Consider the following 22,120-nt stretch of genomic DNA (forward strand, 5'->3'; position numbering starts at 1 on the left):
ATTACAATGCTTGTCTTTCATAATTTGGTCAGATATAATTGGATGTGTAGTGTCAGCATTTGTTGCTGGCACATCATGCCTATGATTGATAATCTTGCCAATGAAAAAATTATTAAAGTAGTTGGCAATATCAGTGGGTTTTGTGATAAATGAACCATCTGATTCAATGAATGATGGAGCTGAGATTGCCTTTTTTTCCCAAAATGTAATTTAAGGTGCGCCCAAGCTTTTTACTATCATTCTTTATGCCATTTATCTTTGTTTCATAGTGTTGTTTATTCTTCTTTTTATTCAGTTTAGTCACATGGTTTCTCAATTTGCAATACATTTGCCAATCGGTTGTGCAGCTTGGCTTATTTGCCATTCCTTTTGCCTCATCCCTCTCAACCATACAATTGTTCAATTCCTCATTAATCCACAGGGATTTAACAGTTTTCACAGTCATTTTCTTAATGGGTGCATGTTTATTAGTAACTGGAACAAACAATTTCATAAATGTGTCAAGTGCAGCATCTGTTTGCTCCTCATTACACACCACGGACCAAATATTCTTTACATCAACAACATAGGAATCACTACCAACCTTCTTGTATGACCTCTTATACACTATATTAGGACCAGCCTTTGGAACTTTGGATGTCCTAGATATGGCTATTATATTGTGATCACTTCATCCTATGGATCTGGATATTGCTTTCAAGCTAATTTTTGCAACATTAGTAAAGATGTGATCAATACATGTTGATGATTTCATTCCTGTGCTGTTTGTAACTACCCTAACTGGTAACATGAACCAGGTTGCAGGCACCGGTTACAGTTTGAAGATTTTTCTTGAGTAGGCAGCTTGATGAAAGCCAGTCAATATTTAAATCACCCAGAAAATGTACCACTCTGTTGATATCACATACATTTTCAAGCATTTCACACATTATCCAGATACTGACTGTTAGCACTTGGTGGTCTATAGCAGCTTCCCACAAGAATGTGAGGCAGATGAACATGTAGCTATATTACTTCAACAGTATTTAACATGAGATCCTCTCTAAGGTTTACAGGAATGTGGTTCTTAACTGAGCTGGTAACTTATCATTGATAAATCATTGTCTCAACGCAGCCTTACAATGCTGTGAAAGGATCCAGGAACACAAATTATTTGGGTGGATCCTATCCTCCTTATAAAATGTGTTTGTTTCAAAAAGGTATCGAAATTGTCAACAAAAGTTACACCAATTGAGCTGCAATCCCGTAGACAGTTGTGAAGAGAAAGAAAATTGATAAAGCGTTCAATGCCACGAAGCAGAGAGGGCACAGGGCCAGATATGATGGGTATTTTATTAGTGTCTAGTAGAGTCAATCAGCTCTTTATAATGTAAACCCACATGGACTACAATAGAATCGATTTCCATGTCCTGATGTAGTACATTCAGGAGCAGCTTAGTAATGTAATTTACTCGAGCTCCGAGATAGGACATTGTTTTTGCACCAGGAACGGTCACATTTCTTATCATGGAGCTGCCCAAAATCACAGCTGGTGAGAAGGATGAGGAAATCCGCCCACTCCCACGCTTCACAGGATTCGGATATCCCCAGCGCTGGAAACCCCCAGTAATGAAGGTGCAGGAAAATCAGGCTCCAAGACGGCAAAACTATTCGTTGTTTGTATCCACTCCAGGCCTCTCGTTGGGAGTGTAGACTGCTTTGCGGTAGGCTACTGTCTTCAGCTTTCACGGCTCGTGACATGCGACCATCGTTGATTGCCATGCTCCTCTTGCTGTGCTCCTTTGACTCCGCTATCAGATGGGGAGCTCCGGGCAACACCGGCCAGTCGGATAACGACAAACGACAAGGCGGAGATGCATCCAACAAGCGCGAACGCCGTCCAGCCACCGGCGTAGAAAAGGTTAACATTCCACTCTGTGCTTTCCCCAGTTTCTTACGTAGGCTGGCGACCTGAGTAATCAAGGAAGCCACCTCAAGCCTATAATCCTCGGCAAGCAAACAATTGCCGCATTGGAACTCGGAGTGATCCGATTTGTTCCGAAACAAAGCAGGGTAGAAACAGCTCCTACAGCGCTGGAACCGTTCATTTATTTCTCCAGACAAAGAGGGCTCCATTGCAAAACTCATCTGGGACTAACTTTGTTAGCTTGATGGCTAGCAGCTCTGTCAAGCAGGCTATTAAGTGGGATTCCGGGACAAGAAATAGCAGTCCTAGCTGTTAAAAGCAAACAGCATCGCGGAATCCATGCAAAAACAAGTTCAGTATTTATATTTAACAAATATTGGTTATGTTTTCGTCAAAAATAACAAATTGAGTGTTTACAGCATACAGTGTTCAGCTGCGCACTGTGATGATTTCACTGTGTGATGACGCAGCCAAGCTATCTGTCATGTGCCTTTTACTGAGGAGTGGCTTCCGTCTGGCCATTCAACCATAAAGGCCTGATTGGTGGAGTGCTGCAGAGATGGTTGTCCTTCTGGAAGATTCTCCCATCTCGACAGAGAAACTCTGGAGCTCAGTCAGGGTGACCATAGCGTTCTTGGTCACCTCCCTGACCAGGGCCCCTGTGTTCTTGGGGACCTTCAATGCTGCAGAAATGTTTTGGTACCTTTCACCAGATCTGTGCCTTGACACAATCCTGTCTCCGAGCTCTACTGACAATTCCTTTGACCTCATGCTCTAACATGCACTGTCATCTGTGGGACCTTATATAGACAGGTGTGTGCCTTTCCAAATCTTGTCCAATCAATTGAATTTACCAAAGGTGGACTCCAATCAAGCTGTAGCAACATCTCAAGAATGACCAATGGAAACAGGATGCACCTGAGCTCAAGTTCGAGTCTCATAGCAAAGGGTTTGAATACTCATGTAAATAAGGTTTTTCTGTTTTAAATTTTGAATACATTTGCAAACATTTCTAAAAACCTGTTTTTGTTTTGCCATTATGGGGTATTGTGTGCAGATTGATGAGGAAAAATAATTAATTTAATACGTTTTAGAATTTTAGAACGTAAAAAAAATATGGAAAAAGTAAAAGGGTCTGAATACTTTCCGAATGCACAGTATATAGTCTTGTGAGTGTGCAGAGAGTCAGTGCAAGATATGGCTAATGCAGATAGTCCGGGTAACCATTTAATTAACTATTTAGCAGTGTTATGGCTTGGGGGTAGAAGCTGTCTCGGAGCCTGTTGGTCCGAGAACTGATGCTCCGGTACCGCTTGCTGGACGGTAGCAGAGTGAACAATCTATGGCTTGGTTGGCTGGTGCAATTTTTTGGGCCTCCTCTGACACCGCCCGATATAGAGGTCCTGGATGGCAGGGCGCTCGGCCACAGTGATGTACTGTGACGTCCGCACTACCCTCTGTAGAGCTTTGCGGTCCAGATGCAGCCAGTCAAGATGCTCTCAATGGTGCAGCTGTAGAAATTTTGAGAATCGGAGGGCCCATACAAAATGTTTTCAGCCTCTTGAGGGGTAAGACGCGCTGTCGTGCCCTCTTCATGACACTGCGTGTGTGTGTAGACCATGTTAAGTCCTTAGTGATGTAAAGAGGCGCTGTCGTGCCCTCTTCACGACTGTGCGGATGTAACAGTTTATCTTCCGTCCCTCTTCTCGCCCCTACCTGGGCTCGAACCAGGGACCCTCTACACACATCAACAACAGCCACCCTCGAAGCATCGTTACTCATCGCTCCACAAAAGCCGCAGCCATTGCAAAGCAAGGGGAACAACTACTTCAAGGTCTCAGAGCGAGTGACGTCACCGATTGAAACACTATTAGCGCACACCACCGCTAACTAGCTAGCCATTTCACATTGGTTACACTCACCCCCCTTTTGACCTCCTCCTTTTCCGCAGCAACCAGTGATCCGGGTCACGGCACCAATGTAATAGTTTTGCTTCCATCCCTATCCTCGCCCCTACCTGGGCTCGAACCAGGGACCCTTTGCACAGATCGACAACAGCCTCTCTCGTAGCATCGTTACCCTCGTAGCATCGTTACCCACCACTAACTATCTAGCCATTTCACATCGGTTACACATGTGTGTGTGGAGCATGTGATGTAGATGCCAAGGAACTTGAAGCTCTTGACCCGCTCCCCTACAGCCCTGTCGATGTGGATGGGGACGTGCTTTCCCCTCTTTTTATAGTAGTTCACGATTAGCTCCTTGGTCTTACTGACGTTGAGGGAGAGACTGTTGTCCTGGCACCACACTGCCAAGTCTCTGATCTCTTCCCTGTATGCGGTCTCATCGCTGTCGGTGATCAGGCCCACCACTTTCGTGTTGTCAGCAAACTTGATGATGGTTTTGGAGTCGTGCATGGCCTCGCAGTCATGGTTGAATAGGCAGTACAGGGGAGGACTAAAGGTGTCAGCATGCTTGCATACTAAGGAGCTTTGGCTTGCCACCAGTAAAAAATGTGTGTAACCAAACAGCCGAAAAAAATTCTCACTGAAGTCCAAGACAAACAAAAATGTCACAAAATGTTGTCATAATATATGCACAAACTCTTCTGAACTGATTCGGCTGGGAAGCATGCGGACACCTTAAGCACACACCCCTGAGGGGCTCCCGTGTTGATGGTCACCATGGCAGAGGTGTTGTTACCTACCCTCACCAACTGGGGCAGCACATCAGGAAGTCCAGGATCCAGTTGCAGAGAGAGGTTTTGGTGATGAGCTTGGATGAGCTGTAGCAGGGTGTAACTATCAATGCCCTCTTTCTGACCTCCCTCCGGTAGCCCGCACCACCCCGCGGCACCGACCCGCTCCTACAGCTGGTGGGTAGTGCCACGCTGGCATCAAAGATGCCCTTTGTCCCAATACTGGACAGTCACAATGTCACACTGGCCCCCATTGTCCAGTCACTAGTCAGAGTGACACACCAAAACAAACAGTGAGCTGGACCACCCACTCAGAGATAACAAGGCTAACAGTATAGATTACTATTTATGTAATGGATGACTGTGTTAATAGCTAGCTCACTTCTACTGTACATTGTCACTGTACTGTACAGTGTCCGGTCATTATTACAACACTCATTTAAAGCATCAATAATACCCTGATATTGACATTCATCAATAGCATGCTGTATTTACATACAGTGATACACAAGATCAATGTTTCCCCTAAATTAATTTAACAGCGGAAAAAACCCTAGGGGAAAGATACACTGAAAACAGACAACACTTCCATTGAATGGCATATCTCAACCAAAAAATCTATGAATCATCATGGCAGTGTGTGTGTTTGGATCAACAAAGAGTGTATTATAGCACACACAGGGAAATGCGGCGCACACACACACACACATACATACACAGAGCTACAAGCCTACGTTAAGAGGACACGACATGACACAGACACACTTTTCTTTTATTTAGTCCTGTGGATATCTCTCCATCCATCTGTTAACATAACTGGCCCTGAATTTGTTCTCTCCTATCTCACACCATATCTTTCCGTTTGTTTACATACTCCTATGCTCCATTCAATGGCACTTTGTATCCATCGCTCACCTCTCATTCCATTGGCCCATGTAGATATACACACAAGCTCTCTCTCTGTCTCTCTCTCTGTCACACACACACTAAGGTAGTATACAACAGGGGAATGGGGGGTGAGGCTGGTCTGCTAACTAGCCTAAATAAATTAAGCTAATGCAGAATAGCATACTTCTGTGGCTCAAATCAGTGCTCACTATTAGCTGGTTGGGCACTTCACTCTAACATTTTAGAGATCAATACACATACATCAGACCATGGGGATATTACGTAATCCAAATGAGACATCATATACTAATTTAATCTGATGTCATGTTATGGGTCAGTTTTTGCCTAAAGTGTGATTCAGATGGGGGACTCGGCTACTCTTTTGTTCTTCTGTTTCCTTTTTTAGAGCAAGTAATCCTTGAAAGAGATGAGGAAAGGAGGAAAGACGGGTCTGCTGCCATTCACTTTCGAGATTAATGAAAATAAAAACGGAGAGGGGGAAAATAGGGATTATTTTGTTAACGGAAAAGGCCCCCGAAAAAGATGAGCCACATGTTCAAAGAATGAAGACTCAAGACTGAGAGATGAGTGTGTGCAGAATGGGTGGAAGGTGAGAGAGGAGGCCTAATTTGAAGGTTGGGGGCGAGGTGGTATTGTTGCATTCAGTTATGTGTGAAAGACTTGAAGGAGGTCTACGGGAGACTTCCGAGCAGGGCAGGGGGAGGTGGGCTCTGGCCCCTTCCAGAGGCTTTGAAGACAGGCAGATTAGTAACACAGCATTGGCTGCAAGTCTAGCGTGAAACTTTCACTTTTGCCACAGACCGGCCGGTACACAACCCACCCCCCCAAAAAATACCACCCCGCACCTACCAACTCCACCACAATCAAAACACCTCACTGACCTCCTGTACCCGATCCCCCACCACCATCCCACCCTCTTACCCCCTCGGTCTTGCTGCAAAACAATTTGCATCACAGAGCTACAGCCAGTGAGTGTATAGGCCAGGGTTGTGTTAATTAGGGCACACAATGACAAATGTTTTAAAGTGTTTTGCAACTGAGAACGAATATAAACGTTTTTTATTGTACAGGTCTAGCTAGTCCCTCCCTGTTTTAATCGTTTTTCTTGTATTTGGTGCCTAATAAGCACAGTCTAGGCTGTGTTCCTGCTTTTAATAAAATTACGTTAACCCAATGTGGAATAGACGTTGAATTGACGTCTGTGCCCAGTTGATTGTATGGGTGTGAGAGAGAGTAAAAATAAGTTACAGTACTTACACATCACTCTGGTGAGTGTACACACGGTCGAAGAGCGCCTCAGGAGCCATCCACTTCACCGGGAGACGACCCTGAGGACAAACCCACACAGGTCAGAGGTCAATTGGTCACAGGGTTGAAAAAGTTACAGTTAGATATGTATGCGCAAACAGACATCCTCTGGGGTATTTTATGACCAATATTTATTCGCCAATCATGCAGTTCTTCCAGGTTCCTGGTATTCCCAGGAATCTCATTAGATCTGGGAATTTGAATTGGAATTTTTTATTAGGATCCCTATTAGCTGACGCTATAACGTCAGCTTATCTTCCTGGGGTTTAACACAGAACTATAAAGACATTAGAAACAATTACCTTTTACCTTAAGACATTACAAACACTTAACAAGTAGACATTAAAGACCATTAAAATACCTTACAGGTAATACATTTAACATTCAGTGGGATTAGTATCAGTCCAGTCATATGGTCGATCGCATTAGATGTTCTTTTATTGTTTTCTTGAAGTTGGATTTACTTTTTGCCTGAGAAATGTGACTTCGTAAAGAATTCCATTCAGTGATGGCTCTGAATATTACTCTAGATTTGAGATGTGTCCTTGGTCTGGGGGGTATAAGATTAACTTGCCTGTCTGGCTTGGTGGTGGTTATGTACGTTACTTGTATACATTAGTTAGACAAAAATGTTTATTTTATTTATTTTATTTCACCTTTATTTAAGTACTTTGGTTTCTTGAAAATTACTACCCCCCCCCAAAAAAAAAACAGGAAGCCATGAGAGATTAAGATGCATTCGGTAGACATTCATATGGTTAGAGCAATGTAGAGCTAATCAGGCAGCACTGTTTTGAGCTAGTTTTGTTTTTGCAGCAGATGACCATATGACTGGACAGTACTCTAGGTGTGATAGAACCAAAGCTTGAATTCCCTGATTAAGAGTGCTGGATGTTACATACTTTGAACATTTTCTTGTTCTGGCAATGCCCCTACCTATTTCGATTACAAGGTTATCAATATGTTCAGACCAGGATAGAGCTGCGTCCAATGTGAGACCAAGTAGTTTGGTCTTATTACCTTGTTCCACAGATCCATCGACAAGTTTAATTGAGGGTCACCAGCAAGCATTTATCTTGGACCAAATACAATACATTTTGTTTTAGAAATAGTCAACACCAATTTGTTAACGTTAACCCACTCAGACACTGTTCTTAGTTCAGTACATTTGTTAACTCATTATATGCTGATGCAGTGCTATACATTGTAGAGTCATCAGGATACATAACCACTCTTGCTTTATTCATTACTGAGGGTACAGTAAATCATTAGTAAAGAAGTGGGTCTAGGCAGCTAACTTGAGGAACACCACAGTGTAAATATTTACTGTTCGAAAAGCTACCATTAAATAATACTTTTTGCCTTCTCCTGGATAGATAGCTTACCATCCAGAATAGATCAGCATAACATTTGCGTTTACCTAGCAACAGCTCATGATCAATTACATCAAAAGCAGCACTAAAGTCTAACAACACTGCACCCACTAACTTCCTGTCATCCATACCGTTTAGCCAATCATCTGTCACAGCCCTTCCACTCACTGCAGCGCTAGATAGAACAGCGAAAATACTAAATTCTATGTGATCAATTTGGGTCGCAGGCTCACAATTTGACCTTTTCTGAGATCTCTGCCAAGCAAGGAGGAAAGGAGCCAACCTAATCCCACATCCCAGTCCCACTTTTACCTTGCAACCCCATTGGACATAATTTCACCTGCCAATCAACATTGTCCATCTTCCCTCTCTGACTGTAGGCTACATCCCTTGCATGTTGCATGTTGCCAGATCATTACGGCAAAATATATCTACTAAAATGAGAGGGAAAGACTAGTGAGTGCACAACATAACGTCCACTTCATAGGATGACACATATGGGCTAAAAGGATCCTGTTCATGTAACAAATGTTTCATTAGATTGTAACTGTCACGTGTGCTCCCTCTCCGGCCTCTAGGTACCAGGCAGCACGTTATGGCGCACACCTGTTACCATCGTTACGTGCACCTGCGCATCAGCGGGGGTGACCAGTCCGCATCAGCGAGGGTGACCGGTCTGCTCCTGATCCCCGGGATCGTCTCTTGGGTTGGTGTCCTGCGGCTGGAGCCGACAGCGCTGGGGAGGGGGTACCGTCAGTTATGCTCTCTCTCCGGCGCTCTAGGTCGCCATGCTCCTGCGTCTCAGCCGGATTGACTGCGCCTCTGCAGAGGTGACCGGTCCGCTCCTGTTCCCTGGGATCATCATTTTTGTCGGCGTCCTGCAGCTGGAGCCATGCGTCGGGGAGGGGGTACAGTCACGTGTGCTCCCTCTCTGGCCTCTAGGTCATCAGGCTGCTCGTTATGGCGCACACCTGTTACCATCGTTACGCGCACCTGCGCGTCTTCAGACTCACCAGACTTACCTGCCCTATATACGTCACTCCCTTTGGTTCCTTCTCCAGGTGTCATTGTTTCTGTTTCATGTCTATGCATTGTTCGAGGTTCTTGGTTTGTATTATGTTAATTTTATTAAAACACTCACTCCCTGAACTTGCTTCCTGACTCTCAGCGCACATCGTTACAGTAACTTTCCTACAATAGCCAGCTGCCAGTGAACATATCCTTGTAAATACATTTCTGCTGCTGATATCATCAGCCTAGGTACTGATGCATGCATCTATCGAAATGGTAACTGTGGTAAATACTTCCCAAAGTTGTGTCAAGTTGGCTGGATGTCCTTTGAGAAGTGGACCATTCTTGATACCGGTCCATCTGACACCTCCTAAATGTACCATACCCGGTTCAAAGGAACTTAAATATTTTGTCTTGCCCATTCACCCATTCAATACATGTCTCACTTGTCTCAAGACAACAACAACAAAAATCCTTTAACCTCTCTCATCTCCTTCATCTACATTGAAGTGGATTTAACAAGTGAAATCAATAATGGATCATAGCTTTCACCTGGATTCGCCTGGTCAGTTTGTCATGGAAAGAGGAGGTGTTCTTAATGTTTTGTACACTCAGTGTATAATCCATGTATTGACATTTTTGCATCCTCAAATGAGTCTCTGATATTGCTAATACATAAATGGTATGACTGCACATTTAATTAATCTTATTCCTTAAACTACATTTATTCATACTGTATGAGCAATCAACAGACCTTTCTTTGGTAAGTTCAGAGTATTTGATTGTCCGAGAATGAACCAGCAGATACTCAGTCAGTGTGTGTGTGTGTGTGTGTGTGTGTGTGTGTGTGTGTGTGTGTGTGTGTGTGTGTGTGTGTGTGGAGGGCTGGGATTACTAACCCAAAGGTATATTTCTGTCACTCCTCATAGGCCCTTGGGAGAAGGGTGAACAATCAGTTTGTCATACTGCAGGTAGGCTACAGTGGGGGAAAAACGTATTTGATCCCCTGCTGATTTTGTACGTTTGCCCACTGACAAAAAAATGATAAGTCTATAATTTTAATGGTAGGTTTATTTGAACAGTGAGAGACAGAATAACAACAAAAAATATCCAGAAAAACGCATGCCGAAAATTTTATAAATTGATTTGCATTTTAATGAGGGAAATACGTATTTGACCCCCTCTCAATCAGAAAGATTTCTGGCTCCCAGGTGTCTTTTATACAGGTAACAAGCTGAGATTAGGAGCACACTCTTAAAGGGTGTGCTCCTAACCGCAGCTTGTTACCTGTATAAAAGACACCTGCCCACAGAAGCAATCAATCAATCAGATTCCAAACTCTCCACCATGGCCAAGACCAAAGAGCTCTCCAAGGATGTCTGGGACAAGATTGTAGACCTACACTAGGCTGGAATGGGCTACAAGACCATCGCCAAGCAGCTTGGTGAGAAGGTGACAACATTTGGTGCGATTATTCGCAAATGGAAGAAACACAAAAGAACTGTCAATATCCCTCAGCCTGGGGCTCCATGCAAGATCTCACCTCGTGGAGTTGCAATGAGCATGAGAATGGTGAGGAATCAGCCCAGAACTACACGGGAGGATCTTGTCAATGATTTCAAGACAGCTGGGACCATAGTCACCAAGAAAACAATTGGTAACACACTACGCCGTGAAGGACTGAAATCCTGCAGCCCCCGCAAGGTCCCCCTGCTCAAGAATACATATACATGCCCGTCTGAAGTTTGCCAATGAACATCGGAATGATTCAGAGGACAACTGGTGAAAGTGTTGTGGTCAGATGAGACCAAAATGGAGCTCTTTGGCATCAACTCAACTCATCGTGTTTGGAGGAGGAGGAATGCTGCCTATGACCCCAAGAACACCATCTCCACCGTCAAACATGGAGGTGGAAACATTATGCTTTGGGGGTGTTTTTCTGCTAAGGGGACAGGACAACTTTACTGCATCAAAGGGACGATGGACGGGGCCATGTACCGTCAAATCTTGGGTGAGAACATCCTTCCCTCAGCCAGGGCATTGAAAATGGGTCGTGGATGGGTATTCCAGCATGACAATGACCCAAAACACACGGCCAAGGCAACAAAGGAGTGGCTCAAGAAGAAGCACATTAACTTCTATGGGCTAGGCGGGACGAATTCGTCCCACCTACGTAACAGCCACTTGAAGCCTGTGGCGCGATTTTCAAAACCTTAAAAATCCTATTACTTCAATTTCTCAAACATATGACTATTTTACAGCTATTTAAAGACAAGACTCTCGTTAATCTAACCACACTGTCCGATTTCAAAAAGGCTTTACAACGAAAGCAAAACATTAGATTATGTCAGCAGAGTACCAAGCCAGAAATAATCAGACACCCATTTTTCAAGCTAGCATATAATGTCACATAAACCCAGAAGACAGCTAAATGCAGTACTAACCTTTGATGATCTTCATCAGATGACAACCCTAGGACATTATGTTATACAATACATGCATGTTTTGTTCAATCAAGTTCATATTTATATCAAAAACCAGCTTTTTACATTAGCATGTGACGTTCAGAACTAGCATACCCCCCGCAAACTTCCGGAGGAATTCGCTAACATTTTACTAAATTACTCACGATAAACGTTCACAAAAAGCATAACAATTATTTTAAGAATTATAGATACAGACCTCCTCTATGCACTCGATATGTCCGATTTTAAAATAGCTTTTTGGTGAAAGCACATTTTGCAATATTCTAAGTACATAGCCCAGGCATCACGGGCTAGCTATTTAGACACCCGGCAAGTTTAGCACTCACCATAATCATATTTACTATTATAAAAGTTTGATTACCTTTTGTTGTCTTCGTCAGAATGCACTCCCAGGACTGCTACTTCAATAACAAATGTTGGTTTGGTCCAAAATAATCCATCGTTATATCCGAATAGCGGCGTTTTGTTCGTGCGTCCCAGACACTATCTGAAATGGTAAATCAGGGTCGTGCGCATGGCGCAATTCGTGACAAAAAAAATCTAAATATTCCATTACCGTACTTTCGAGGCATGTCAACCGCTGTTTAAAATCAATTTTTATGCAATTTTTCTCGTAAAAAGCGATAATATTCCGACCGGGAATGTCCATTTAGCTAAACTGAGGAAAGTAAACAAAGCTTTCGGTCGACGCGGGCACGCGCCTGAGTCTCACAGTACTGTAACCAGCCACTACCCAAACGCGCTACTTTGTTTCAGCCAGAGCCTGCAAAGCCACGATTCAGCTTTTTGCCGCCTTCTGAGACCCTATGGCAGCCGTAGGAAGTGTCACGGGACAGCTAAGATCCTCACTCTTCAATAAACAGAGACAAGAAGAACGACACCTTGTCAGACAGGCCACTTCCTGCCTGAAACCTTGTCAGGTTTTTGCCTGCCAAATGAGTTCTGTTATACTCACAGACACCATTCAAACAGTTTTAGAAACTTTAGGGTGTTTTCTATCCATATGTAATAAGTATATGCATATTCTAGTTACTGGGTAGGAGTGGTAACCAGATTAAATCGGGTACGTTTTTTATCCAGCCGTGTCAATACTGCCCCCTATCCTAAACAGGTTAAGGTCCTGGAGTGGCCTAGCCAGTCTCCAGACCTTAATCCCATAGAAAATCTGTGGAGGGAGCTGAAGGTTCGAGTTGCCAAACGTCAGCCTCGAAACCTTAATGACTTGGAGAAGATCTGCAAAGACGAGTGGGACAAAATCCCTCCTGAGATGTGTGCAAACTTGGTGGCCAACTACAAGAAACGTCTGACCTCTGTGATTGCCAACAAGGGTTTTGCCACCAAGTACTAAGACATGTTTTGCAGAGGGGTCAAATACTTATTTCCCTCATTAAAATACAAATCAATTTATAACATTTTTGACATGCGTTTTTCTGGATTTTTTGGTTGTTATTCTGTCTCTCACTGTTCATATAAACCTACCATTAAAATTATAGACTGATCATTTCTTTGTAAGTGGGCAAACGTACAAAATCAGCAGGGGATCAAATACTTTTTCCCCCCACTGTATGTCCCCACATTCTCACGCAGCATTCATAGCTGGCATGAGTTATTCTCTTCTTTGGTGGACTGCCTCAGAGAAATCCTCATTGATGAAGATGTCGGACCCTTTAAGGGTTTTCGCTCTTTCAAGAACCTCAAGCTTGTCCTTGAACCTGAAGAACTTCACTACAATCGTGCTTCATTCTATAGCTAGAGGACTCCTGATATCTTCAGGAGTGATATGTATATATTTTTTTGTCTTTATCTGTTGTGGTCTAGTACTGTCTTTTTGCTAGCTAGGGCCATCTACTTTATGTGCTGCCTGTCTTCCCAGTGGCCTACTTGGTGTGTGAACTGTTGACTGATCATCATTTTCAAATAGTTGTTGACACATCAACCAGGATCAAGGAGCAGGAACTGTGACTTTCTTTGGTAATCAGTGGCTGTATAGGTGGGGGAGTGGTTTCACTTCTCCTAGGCAATCAGTGTTAGCTCTTCAGTCTCCCCTGGTTTCTCAGTCGCAGCTGTAAGCGGCGGTCGTGTCAGTTTTGTCACAAAACAAAGACAGTCACCAAAACAAAGACAGTTCCACCGCGTTGTTCGAGGAAGGTGCCACACAACTCCCTCACTTGAGTATCTTACCTAGATTTTCTAATGTTGCTCTTTTGTAGCTTTGTCAACTATGTGTGTGTTTTCAATACCTGTTTGCAGCTCTCTCAGTAGGCTTTACAGACACTCCCCACCCCCTGGCTGCTACCCTTCTAATTTAGTGTACCCTGCGTGCACAACCCATGTGGAATTCCGGGTCTCTGTTAGCATTTGGAACAGCCAATTTGCAGTCAAGAATGCAGAGTTCATCTCAGCCTATACTTTTACAACACATGTGGAATTCCCGGGTCTCTGTTAGCATTTGGAACAGCCAATTTGCAGTCAAGAACACAAAGTTCATCTCACACCGTACTTTTCTAGAGGCTGCTCGACCTACTAATCTCACTACAACCCCCCCCCCAGGTCTCTGATCACTACTTAGTTTCCTTTTCTGTCTCCCTTTCCACCAACCCTAACCACTCAGCTCCTACCCAGATGGTCATGTGCCATCACAATCTTTGCTCTCTCTCTCCCACTACTCTCTCCTCTTCTATCCTATCATCGCTCCCTTCAGCTAAATCCTTCTCCCTCTTGTCTCCTGATTCTGCCTCTTCGACCCTACTCTCCTCCCTTCCCGCATCTTATGACTCGCCCTGTCCCCTTTCCGAGCTTAAAGAACAGCAGCTGAGCGAAAATGAAACATCCGGAGGACCTATCATCCTTTCACTCCCTCCTTTCTACCTTCTCTTACTCCATCTGCTGCTAAAGCCACTTTCTACCACTCTAAATTTCAAAGCTTTGCCTCTAACCCTAGGAAACTCTCCCCCTCCTTCCTCTGCGGACGACTTTGTCAACCACTTCGACAAAAAGGTTGAAGACATCCGCTACTGATTCACTAAGCCTGTTGAGTCCACTAGTCTCAAACACACAGAACTACCCTACGTCTTGACCTCTTTCTCCCCTCTCTCTCCAGATGACATCCTGCAACTAGTGAGGTCTGGCCACCCAACCCCATCCCCTCCTCCAGACCATCTCTGGAGACCTTCTCCCATTTCTCCCTTCCCTCATCAACTCATCCCTGACCACCGGCTGCATCCCCTCTGACTTCAAAGTGGCCCGAGTTGCTCCCCTTCTCAAGAAACCAACACTCGACTCATCTGACATCAAACTATAAATCTGTATCCCTTTCTTTTCTTTCCAAAACACTTGAGCATGCTGTCTCTGATCAACTTTCTCGTTATCTCTCTCAGAACGATCTTCTTGACCCTAACCAGTCAGGCTTCAAGACTGGTCACTCAACCGAGACTGCTCTTCTCTGTGTCATGGAGGCTCTCCGCACGGCTAAAGCTGACTCTCTCTTCTGTTCTCATCCTCCTAGAGCTAACCGCAAGATCTAACAATCAGATCATATTCTCCACCCTCTCAGTGGTGGAGAAGTCTATGCACACTCTTGGATTGCATCCTACCTGGCAGGCCGCTCCTACCAGGTGACGTGAAGAGGATCTGTGTTTGCACCACGTACTCTCACTACTGGTGTCCCCCAGGGCTCGGTTCTAGGCCCTCTCCTCTTCTGTCTATACACCAAGTCACTCGGCTCCATCATATCCTCACATGGTCTCTCCTATCTCTGCTATCACCCCCCACCCACCACCTCAAGCTCAACCTTGACAAGAAGGAACTGCTCTTCCTCCTGGTGAAGGCCTGTCCGCTCAAATCTCCATCATGGCTGACAACTCCAGTGTCGCCCTCCCAGAGTACAAAGAACCTTAGCGTGACCCTGGACAACACCCTGTCGTTCTCTACAAACATCAAAGCAGTGACCCGCTCCTGCAGGTTCATGCTCTACAACATCCGTAGAGTATGACCCTACCTCACACAGGAAGCGGAACAGGTCCTAATCCAGGCACTTGTCTTCTCCCGTCTGGACTTCTGCAACCCGCTGTTGGCTGGGCTCCCTGCTTGTGCCATCTAACCCCTGCAACTTATTTTCAACCTTCCCAAGTCCTCTCATGTCACCCCGCTCCTCCGCACACTCCACTGGCTTCCAGTCGAAGCTCGCATCCACTACAAGGTCATGGCGCTTACCTACGGAACAGCAAAAGGAACTGTCCATCCCTACCTTCAGGCGATGCTCAAACCCTACACCCCAACACAAGCACTCAGTTCTGCCACCTCAGGTCTCTTGGCCCTCCCAAGCTCTACTGTCCTGGCACCCCAATGGTGGAACCAGCTTTCCCCTGAAGCTAGGACAGTCCCTGCCCATCTTCTGAAAACATCTGAAACCCTACCTCTTCAAACAGTATCTTAAATAATCCTTCTCCTCACCTCGCAAGTTATGAACTTTGTCTGATTCTGCCCATATTTCACTTTGACTTTCCTGGATACCATCTATTACAATATTATTTTGCCTTGATTGACCCGCCAGGTAATCAGCTTTCCCAGATAGGGTTAGGAGGCTCTCATAGATGCTGCTGATATCCGTCCTCATAGAGGCACCGTCATGATGATTAACAATAAAAACTGCCCCTACTTTTTTAATACACCTTCTGAAATAAGTCTCTTTTCTCCTAGACTACATCATCACCCATTGTCTATGGCCCATGCTGTTGTGGGTGGTTGTTTTCAACTAGCATTATAGTATGTGTAATGAAAAAGCAGCAGGCTGTGCTATGCTCTACAGTGGGAATGGGATGAATGCTACTGGGGGTCTACTATGAAGATGACAAGCACTCTGCTCTCCATCTCTTTCAGTATCTGTCTCTCTCTCTCTCGGGCTGTTTGGACAAGTGGCTATGGAAGTGAAGGAACAAGAGAGGCACAGAGCCACTCTATAAGCACTGCATTTACTGATGGTCTGGGAACCTCCAGTCTCTGCCAAGACTGAGAAGGGAGGGAGGGAAGTGTTAACTCGAAATGAAACAACTGGGTTCCATTTTAACAACGTTTACTTTGGTGTTGCACGGTATACCGACACTTCGGTACTTTTAAATACTAGAACACAAATAACGGTTTGGAACTAGAAGTTTTGTTACTTTCGGTACTTCAGTCAAATCTGTCTCACGTCATAGACTCGATCCATCAATCCGTATGTCTACTAATTTGTCTGAATCTTAAGGGGGCTGTAGTAAGCTAGCCATTCTTGCACTTGCAGCTGACACAGTGCAAGCCACTTTTGAGAAGCAAGCGAGAGGAGAGAGAATGCAGACAACATGGCTTCTTCTAAAGAAAATATCATACCTCCATGCCCGCAGCTTGTTGACAAAACTGTCTCCAGAAGCGAACTATGGGAATAATTTGCTTACAGAGCAGATCAGGGCCAGCCCACTGAAACAACTGAGCAAAAGGTGTTACAAAGCAGTGCAGTGCAAGGGAGGTTTAGTTCCAAAACAATGTATAAAATGTTATTTTAAATTTTTTACATGACATTCGCATTGTAACATTCTACTAGAAACTACATTTAAATTATTTGTAAGTGTCAATGACATGAACATATTAATACAAAAATATTTAACACCATACATTTACATAAATGTCTAAAACTGTTTTTGCTTTGTCATTATGGGGTATTGTGTGTAGATTGAGGGGGAAAAAACGATTTAATCCATTTTAGAATAAGGCTGTAATGTAACAAAATGTGGAAAAAGTCAAGGTCTAAATACTGTCCAAATGCACTATATATAATAAATGCGCTTAGTCAATTTGTCATACCCCATCAGAACCCCCAAAATATGCTTGTTCTACTCAATTGTTTCTAAACAATGTAGTTTTAAACAGATACCGTTTAACCTCTGAATATGGATAACATTTAAATTTTGTATCCATAGCTCACCGATTTATTTAATTTAAATTATAATAATATATATATTTTTTGTTGTTGAGTTGTTACATTTCTCCACCTCCAATTCCTCAGCTTTTGAACAAAACAGTGGTCCCATTCTAAATCTTGATCATACTTCTTATTTCGTGGGACTTGCGATGTAAAAGTCCTGAGTTTAAATCTTCATCATACCTCTGACTTTTTATTATTTGCACGCGACTCTTACACTGTTTAAGCTAGAAATGCGGTTGCAACTTTAAGATATGTAGACTAGCCATGACCAGTGTGATTACATAACGTTTTTTTTATATAATTTATACATTTTAATTTATAAGTCTAAGCCAGGGTAGTTTAGCTATTTGATTTTGAATTGTAAGACCCCTTGAAGTATGAAAATATATATTGTATGGAGAAAACAATTGGCCTTACTGCTATTAGCCCAAACAAACACATTGAATAACAGATTCACTGAGATATAAGAAAGATCAGGAAAAACATTTTATGTATTTAACCCTTTTTTTTAACAAATATATTATTCTGATAAAGTGACAGCTGTTTTAGTAAAGACAATATTTTCTGTAACTTTTTACAGTGGGGGAAAAAAGTATGTGATCCCCTGCTGATTTTGTACGTTTGCCCACTGACAAAGAAATGATCAGTCTATAATTTTAATGGTAAGTTTATTTGAACAGTGAGAGACAGAATAACAACAAAAATATAGAGAAAAACGCACGTCAAAAATGTTATAAATTGATTTGCATTTTAATGAGGGAAATAAGTATTTGACCCCCTCTCAATCAGAAAGATTTCTGGCTCCCAGGTGTCTTTTATACAGGTAACGAGCTGAGATTAGGAGCACGCTCTTAAAGGGTGTGCTCCTAACCGCAGCTTGTTACCTGTATAAAAGACACCTGTCCACAGAAGCAATCAATCAATCAGATTCCAAACTCTCCACCATGGCCAAGACCAAAGAGTTCTCCAAGGATGTCTGGGACAAGATTGTCGACCTACACAAGGCTGGAATGGGCTACAAGACCATCGCCAAGCAGCTTGGTGAGAAGGTGACAACATTTGGTGCGATTATTCGCAAATGGAAGAAACACAAAAGAACTGTCAATATCCCTCAGCCTGGGGCTCCATGCAAGATCTCACCTCGTGGAGTTGCAATGAGCATGAGAACGGTGAGGAATCAGCCCAGAACTACACGGGAGGATCTTGTCAATGATCTCAAGGCAGCTGGGACCATAGTCACCAAGAAAACAATTGGTAACACACTACACCATGAAGGACTGAAATCCTGCAGCGCCCGCAAGGTCCCCCTGCTCAAGAATACATATACATGCCCGTCTGAAGTTTGCCAATGAACATCGGAATGATTCAGAGGACAACTGGTGAAAGTGTTGTGGTCAGATGAGACCAAAATTGAGCTCTTTGGCATCAACTCAACTCACCGTGTTTGGAGGAGGCGGAATGCTGCCTATGACCCCAAGAACACCATCTCCACCATCAAACATGGAGGTGGAAACATTATGCTTTGGGGGTGTTTTTCTGCTAAGGGGACAGGACAACTTCACCCCATCATTTGACGGGGCCATGTACTGTCAAATCTTGGGTGAGAACCTCCTTCCCTCAGCCAGGGCATTGAAAATGGGTCGTGGATGGGTATTCCAGCATGACAATGACTCAAAACACACAACCAAGGCAACAAAGGAGTGGCTCAATAAGAAGCACATTAAGGTCCTGGAGTGGCCTAGCCAGTCTCCAGACCTTAATCCCATAGAAAATCTGTGGAGGGAGCTGAAGGTTCGAGTTGCCAAACGTCAGCCTCGAAACCTTAATGACTTGGAGAAGATCTGCAAAGACGAGTGGGACAAAATCCCTCCTGAGATGTGTGCAGACTTGGTGGCCAACTACAAGAAACGTCTGACCTCTGTGATTGCCAACAAGGGTTTTGCCACCAAGTACTAAGTCATGTTTTGCAGAGAGGTCAAATACTTATTTCCCTCATTAAAATGCAAATCAATTTATAACATTTTTTACCTGCGTTTTTCTGGATTTTTTTGTTGTTATTCAGTCTCTCACTGTTCATATAAACCTACCATTAAAATGATAGACTGATCATTTCCTTGTAAGTGGGCAAATGTACAAAATCAGCAGGGGATCAAATACTTTTTCCCCCCACTGTATAAACAACTGACATTTTCAACACTTCTAACATTTTGTCTAACTTGTTGGAGAGGGTACGACATCTTCATCTCCTTCTCCGTATCTAATGAAACAGCAGTTTCAGTAACTGCATTAACACATTTTTCCCCATCTGTTTCCAAACAACTGCCATTTTGACCACTCCCCGAACAAGTCAGACAAAAACAGTGTATAAAATCTTTCTCTGCTTTTCAAAATATATATATATTTTTTTTAGGAATAGCTTCGACCAATCAATAGATAATGCTGTTTTAGTAACACACCAACTGATCTCTTTCTAGATGCAGTAAGTCATGTCAGAAGCTAGCAGATTCATTATTTACCAACAACAGCTGCTAATTTCAATAAAAAGACATCAGGTTTTGAAGTTCACTTGCCTTGCTTTGTCTAACACTATCATGAATCTAGCAAATAAGTTTTGTGGGTCAGATTTAGGGTCATGACAATTCTTTCAGCTGGATTATTGTCATGCAAAATAATTGGCAACTTCGGTTGCGAATGACACAAACAACGTCTTTTATAAATCAAAACATATGGGCTGCATGATGCGACCATAGGCTATTGATGATTTGAGAAAGTCGCAAAAAGTTGTGCGCTCTGTTCCTTGCCTCAGGTTGCACACGCTGTTCTCTCATCAAGTGATCATATTTTCCCCATCAGACTTCTGTTTCAATTTAGAATGGCCCATTATCAAATGGGCAGGGGGAAAAGCTATGTCATCCGTGTGCACTCGAATAGCGACCTCTTTTCAATCATTCGGGTAGGCTACTCTGGTTATTTCACTCCATGCATCAACCACTGTTTGAGGAGCATGCAGCCTCTCGCTGCGCGACAAGTGACGTTACGCCCAAACTCTGTATGCCATGGGCTCTCCAACCCTGTTCCTGCAGCTACCCAGTCTTAATTTGGGAAACCAAGTGAAATCTGTTTGGGATTCTTTATTTTTTTTATTTTAACCTTTATCTATCTAGGCAAGTCAATTAAGAAAAAATGATTTACAATAACTGCCTACCCCGGCCAAACCCGGACGACGCCGGGCCAATTGTGCGCCGCCCTATGGGACTCCCAATCACGGCCGGATGTGATGCAGCTTGGATCAACATCCAAGTAAAATGTTTTCACAACAAAACATATTTAATTTTACTGTTGACAGCCCCATCACTGTGCACTCAGGAAAGGAATGGAGGAAAGAGAGGAGATGGAAATGTTGGTGAGATATTCTGTAGCTAAAGGTAATGTGTCAAATAAACATGTAGGCTAGCTCTGTAAACTGCCCTGCACACTCAATGAACTAACAGCATCACCTAGGCCTATATGTTCTCTCCAAGACTCATGGATATTAAGTTTGGGGCATAGCATAAGGTAACCAGTCCATCCAGTATGCATAATAATACAGTTCACACTCAAATGCGATTACTAGAATTAATAAATCCAATTATGAACCAAAGACTCCTTAAATCAGTTTTTTTTCTGCTATGTGTAACATGCAGTAGGCTATGTATTGTATAACAGCACAATCATTTTAATTCAGGGTATTTTTTGGGCTTGGGCTATAATATGTGTATGGGTGTTGAATGAATCACCTTAGAAAGCGCTGCCCATTTCATTGTTAAGCTTTGAAACAACATCCACAAAGACCATGTTATCCACTCAGTTTCGACCTGTTGTTGAACTTCTTTCTTCAAATTGATAAATCACCGTGAGGCGAGTCAAAAAAAAAGCAAGATCACTGCAACTCCCCAACGGGCTCGGGAGGCGAAGGTCGAGTCATGCGTCCTCCGAAACATGAACCGCCAAATCGTGCTTCTTAACACGCGCCTGCTTAACCCGGAAGCCAGCCACACCAATGTGTCGGAGTAAACCGTTCACCTGACGATCGGGGTCAGACTGCAGGCGCCCGGCCCGCCACAAGGAGTCGCAAGAGCGCGATGAGCCAAGTAAAGCCCCTCCGGCCAAACCCTCCCCAAACTCAGATGATGCTGGGCCAATTGTGCGCCGACCTATAGGACTCCCGATCATGGCCGGTTGTGATACAGCCCGAGATCGAACCCAGGTCTGTAGTGACGCTTCTAGCGTGTTAAGAAGCCTTAAACCGCTGCGCCACTCGGGAGGCACGATAAGTATTTTGTGATTTCCGATTGCATTGAAGTCAGAGTGGTTAGAGAGACAAGAGCCCTGTGTGACCTGCTGGTCGTTAGCCATGTCCAGAGTGCAGTCACGTGGAATTTGACTGCGGTCATGACTCATGACTGCCGGTGTGGCGGTAATAAGGTCACCGCA

The 22,120-nt window shown here is 43.7% G+C and overlaps 1 protein-coding gene across 7 annotated transcripts in view; it reads right to left on the reverse strand.

The window, feature by feature from the left end:
* LOC106576891 (fibroblast growth factor receptor 2) overlaps positions 1-22,120 on the reverse strand; it is a 141,220-nt gene that overhangs the window by 20,267 nt on the left and 98,833 nt on the right. For all 7 annotated transcript variants that reach the window (XM_014154426.2, XM_014154425.2, XM_014154424.2 and 4 more), the window contains one exon: positions 6,771-6,841. In XM_014154426.2, coding sequence (XP_014009901.1) covers positions 6,771-6,841 — 71 coding nt within the window. The remainder of the gene's footprint in view (positions 1-6,770; positions 6,842-22,120) is intronic.

Source organism: Salmo salar, chromosome ssa18 (assembly GCF_905237065.1).
Source record: "Salmo salar chromosome ssa18, Ssal_v3.1, whole genome shotgun sequence".
Taxonomy (NCBI): Eukaryota; Metazoa; Chordata; class Actinopteri; order Salmoniformes; family Salmonidae; genus Salmo; species Salmo salar.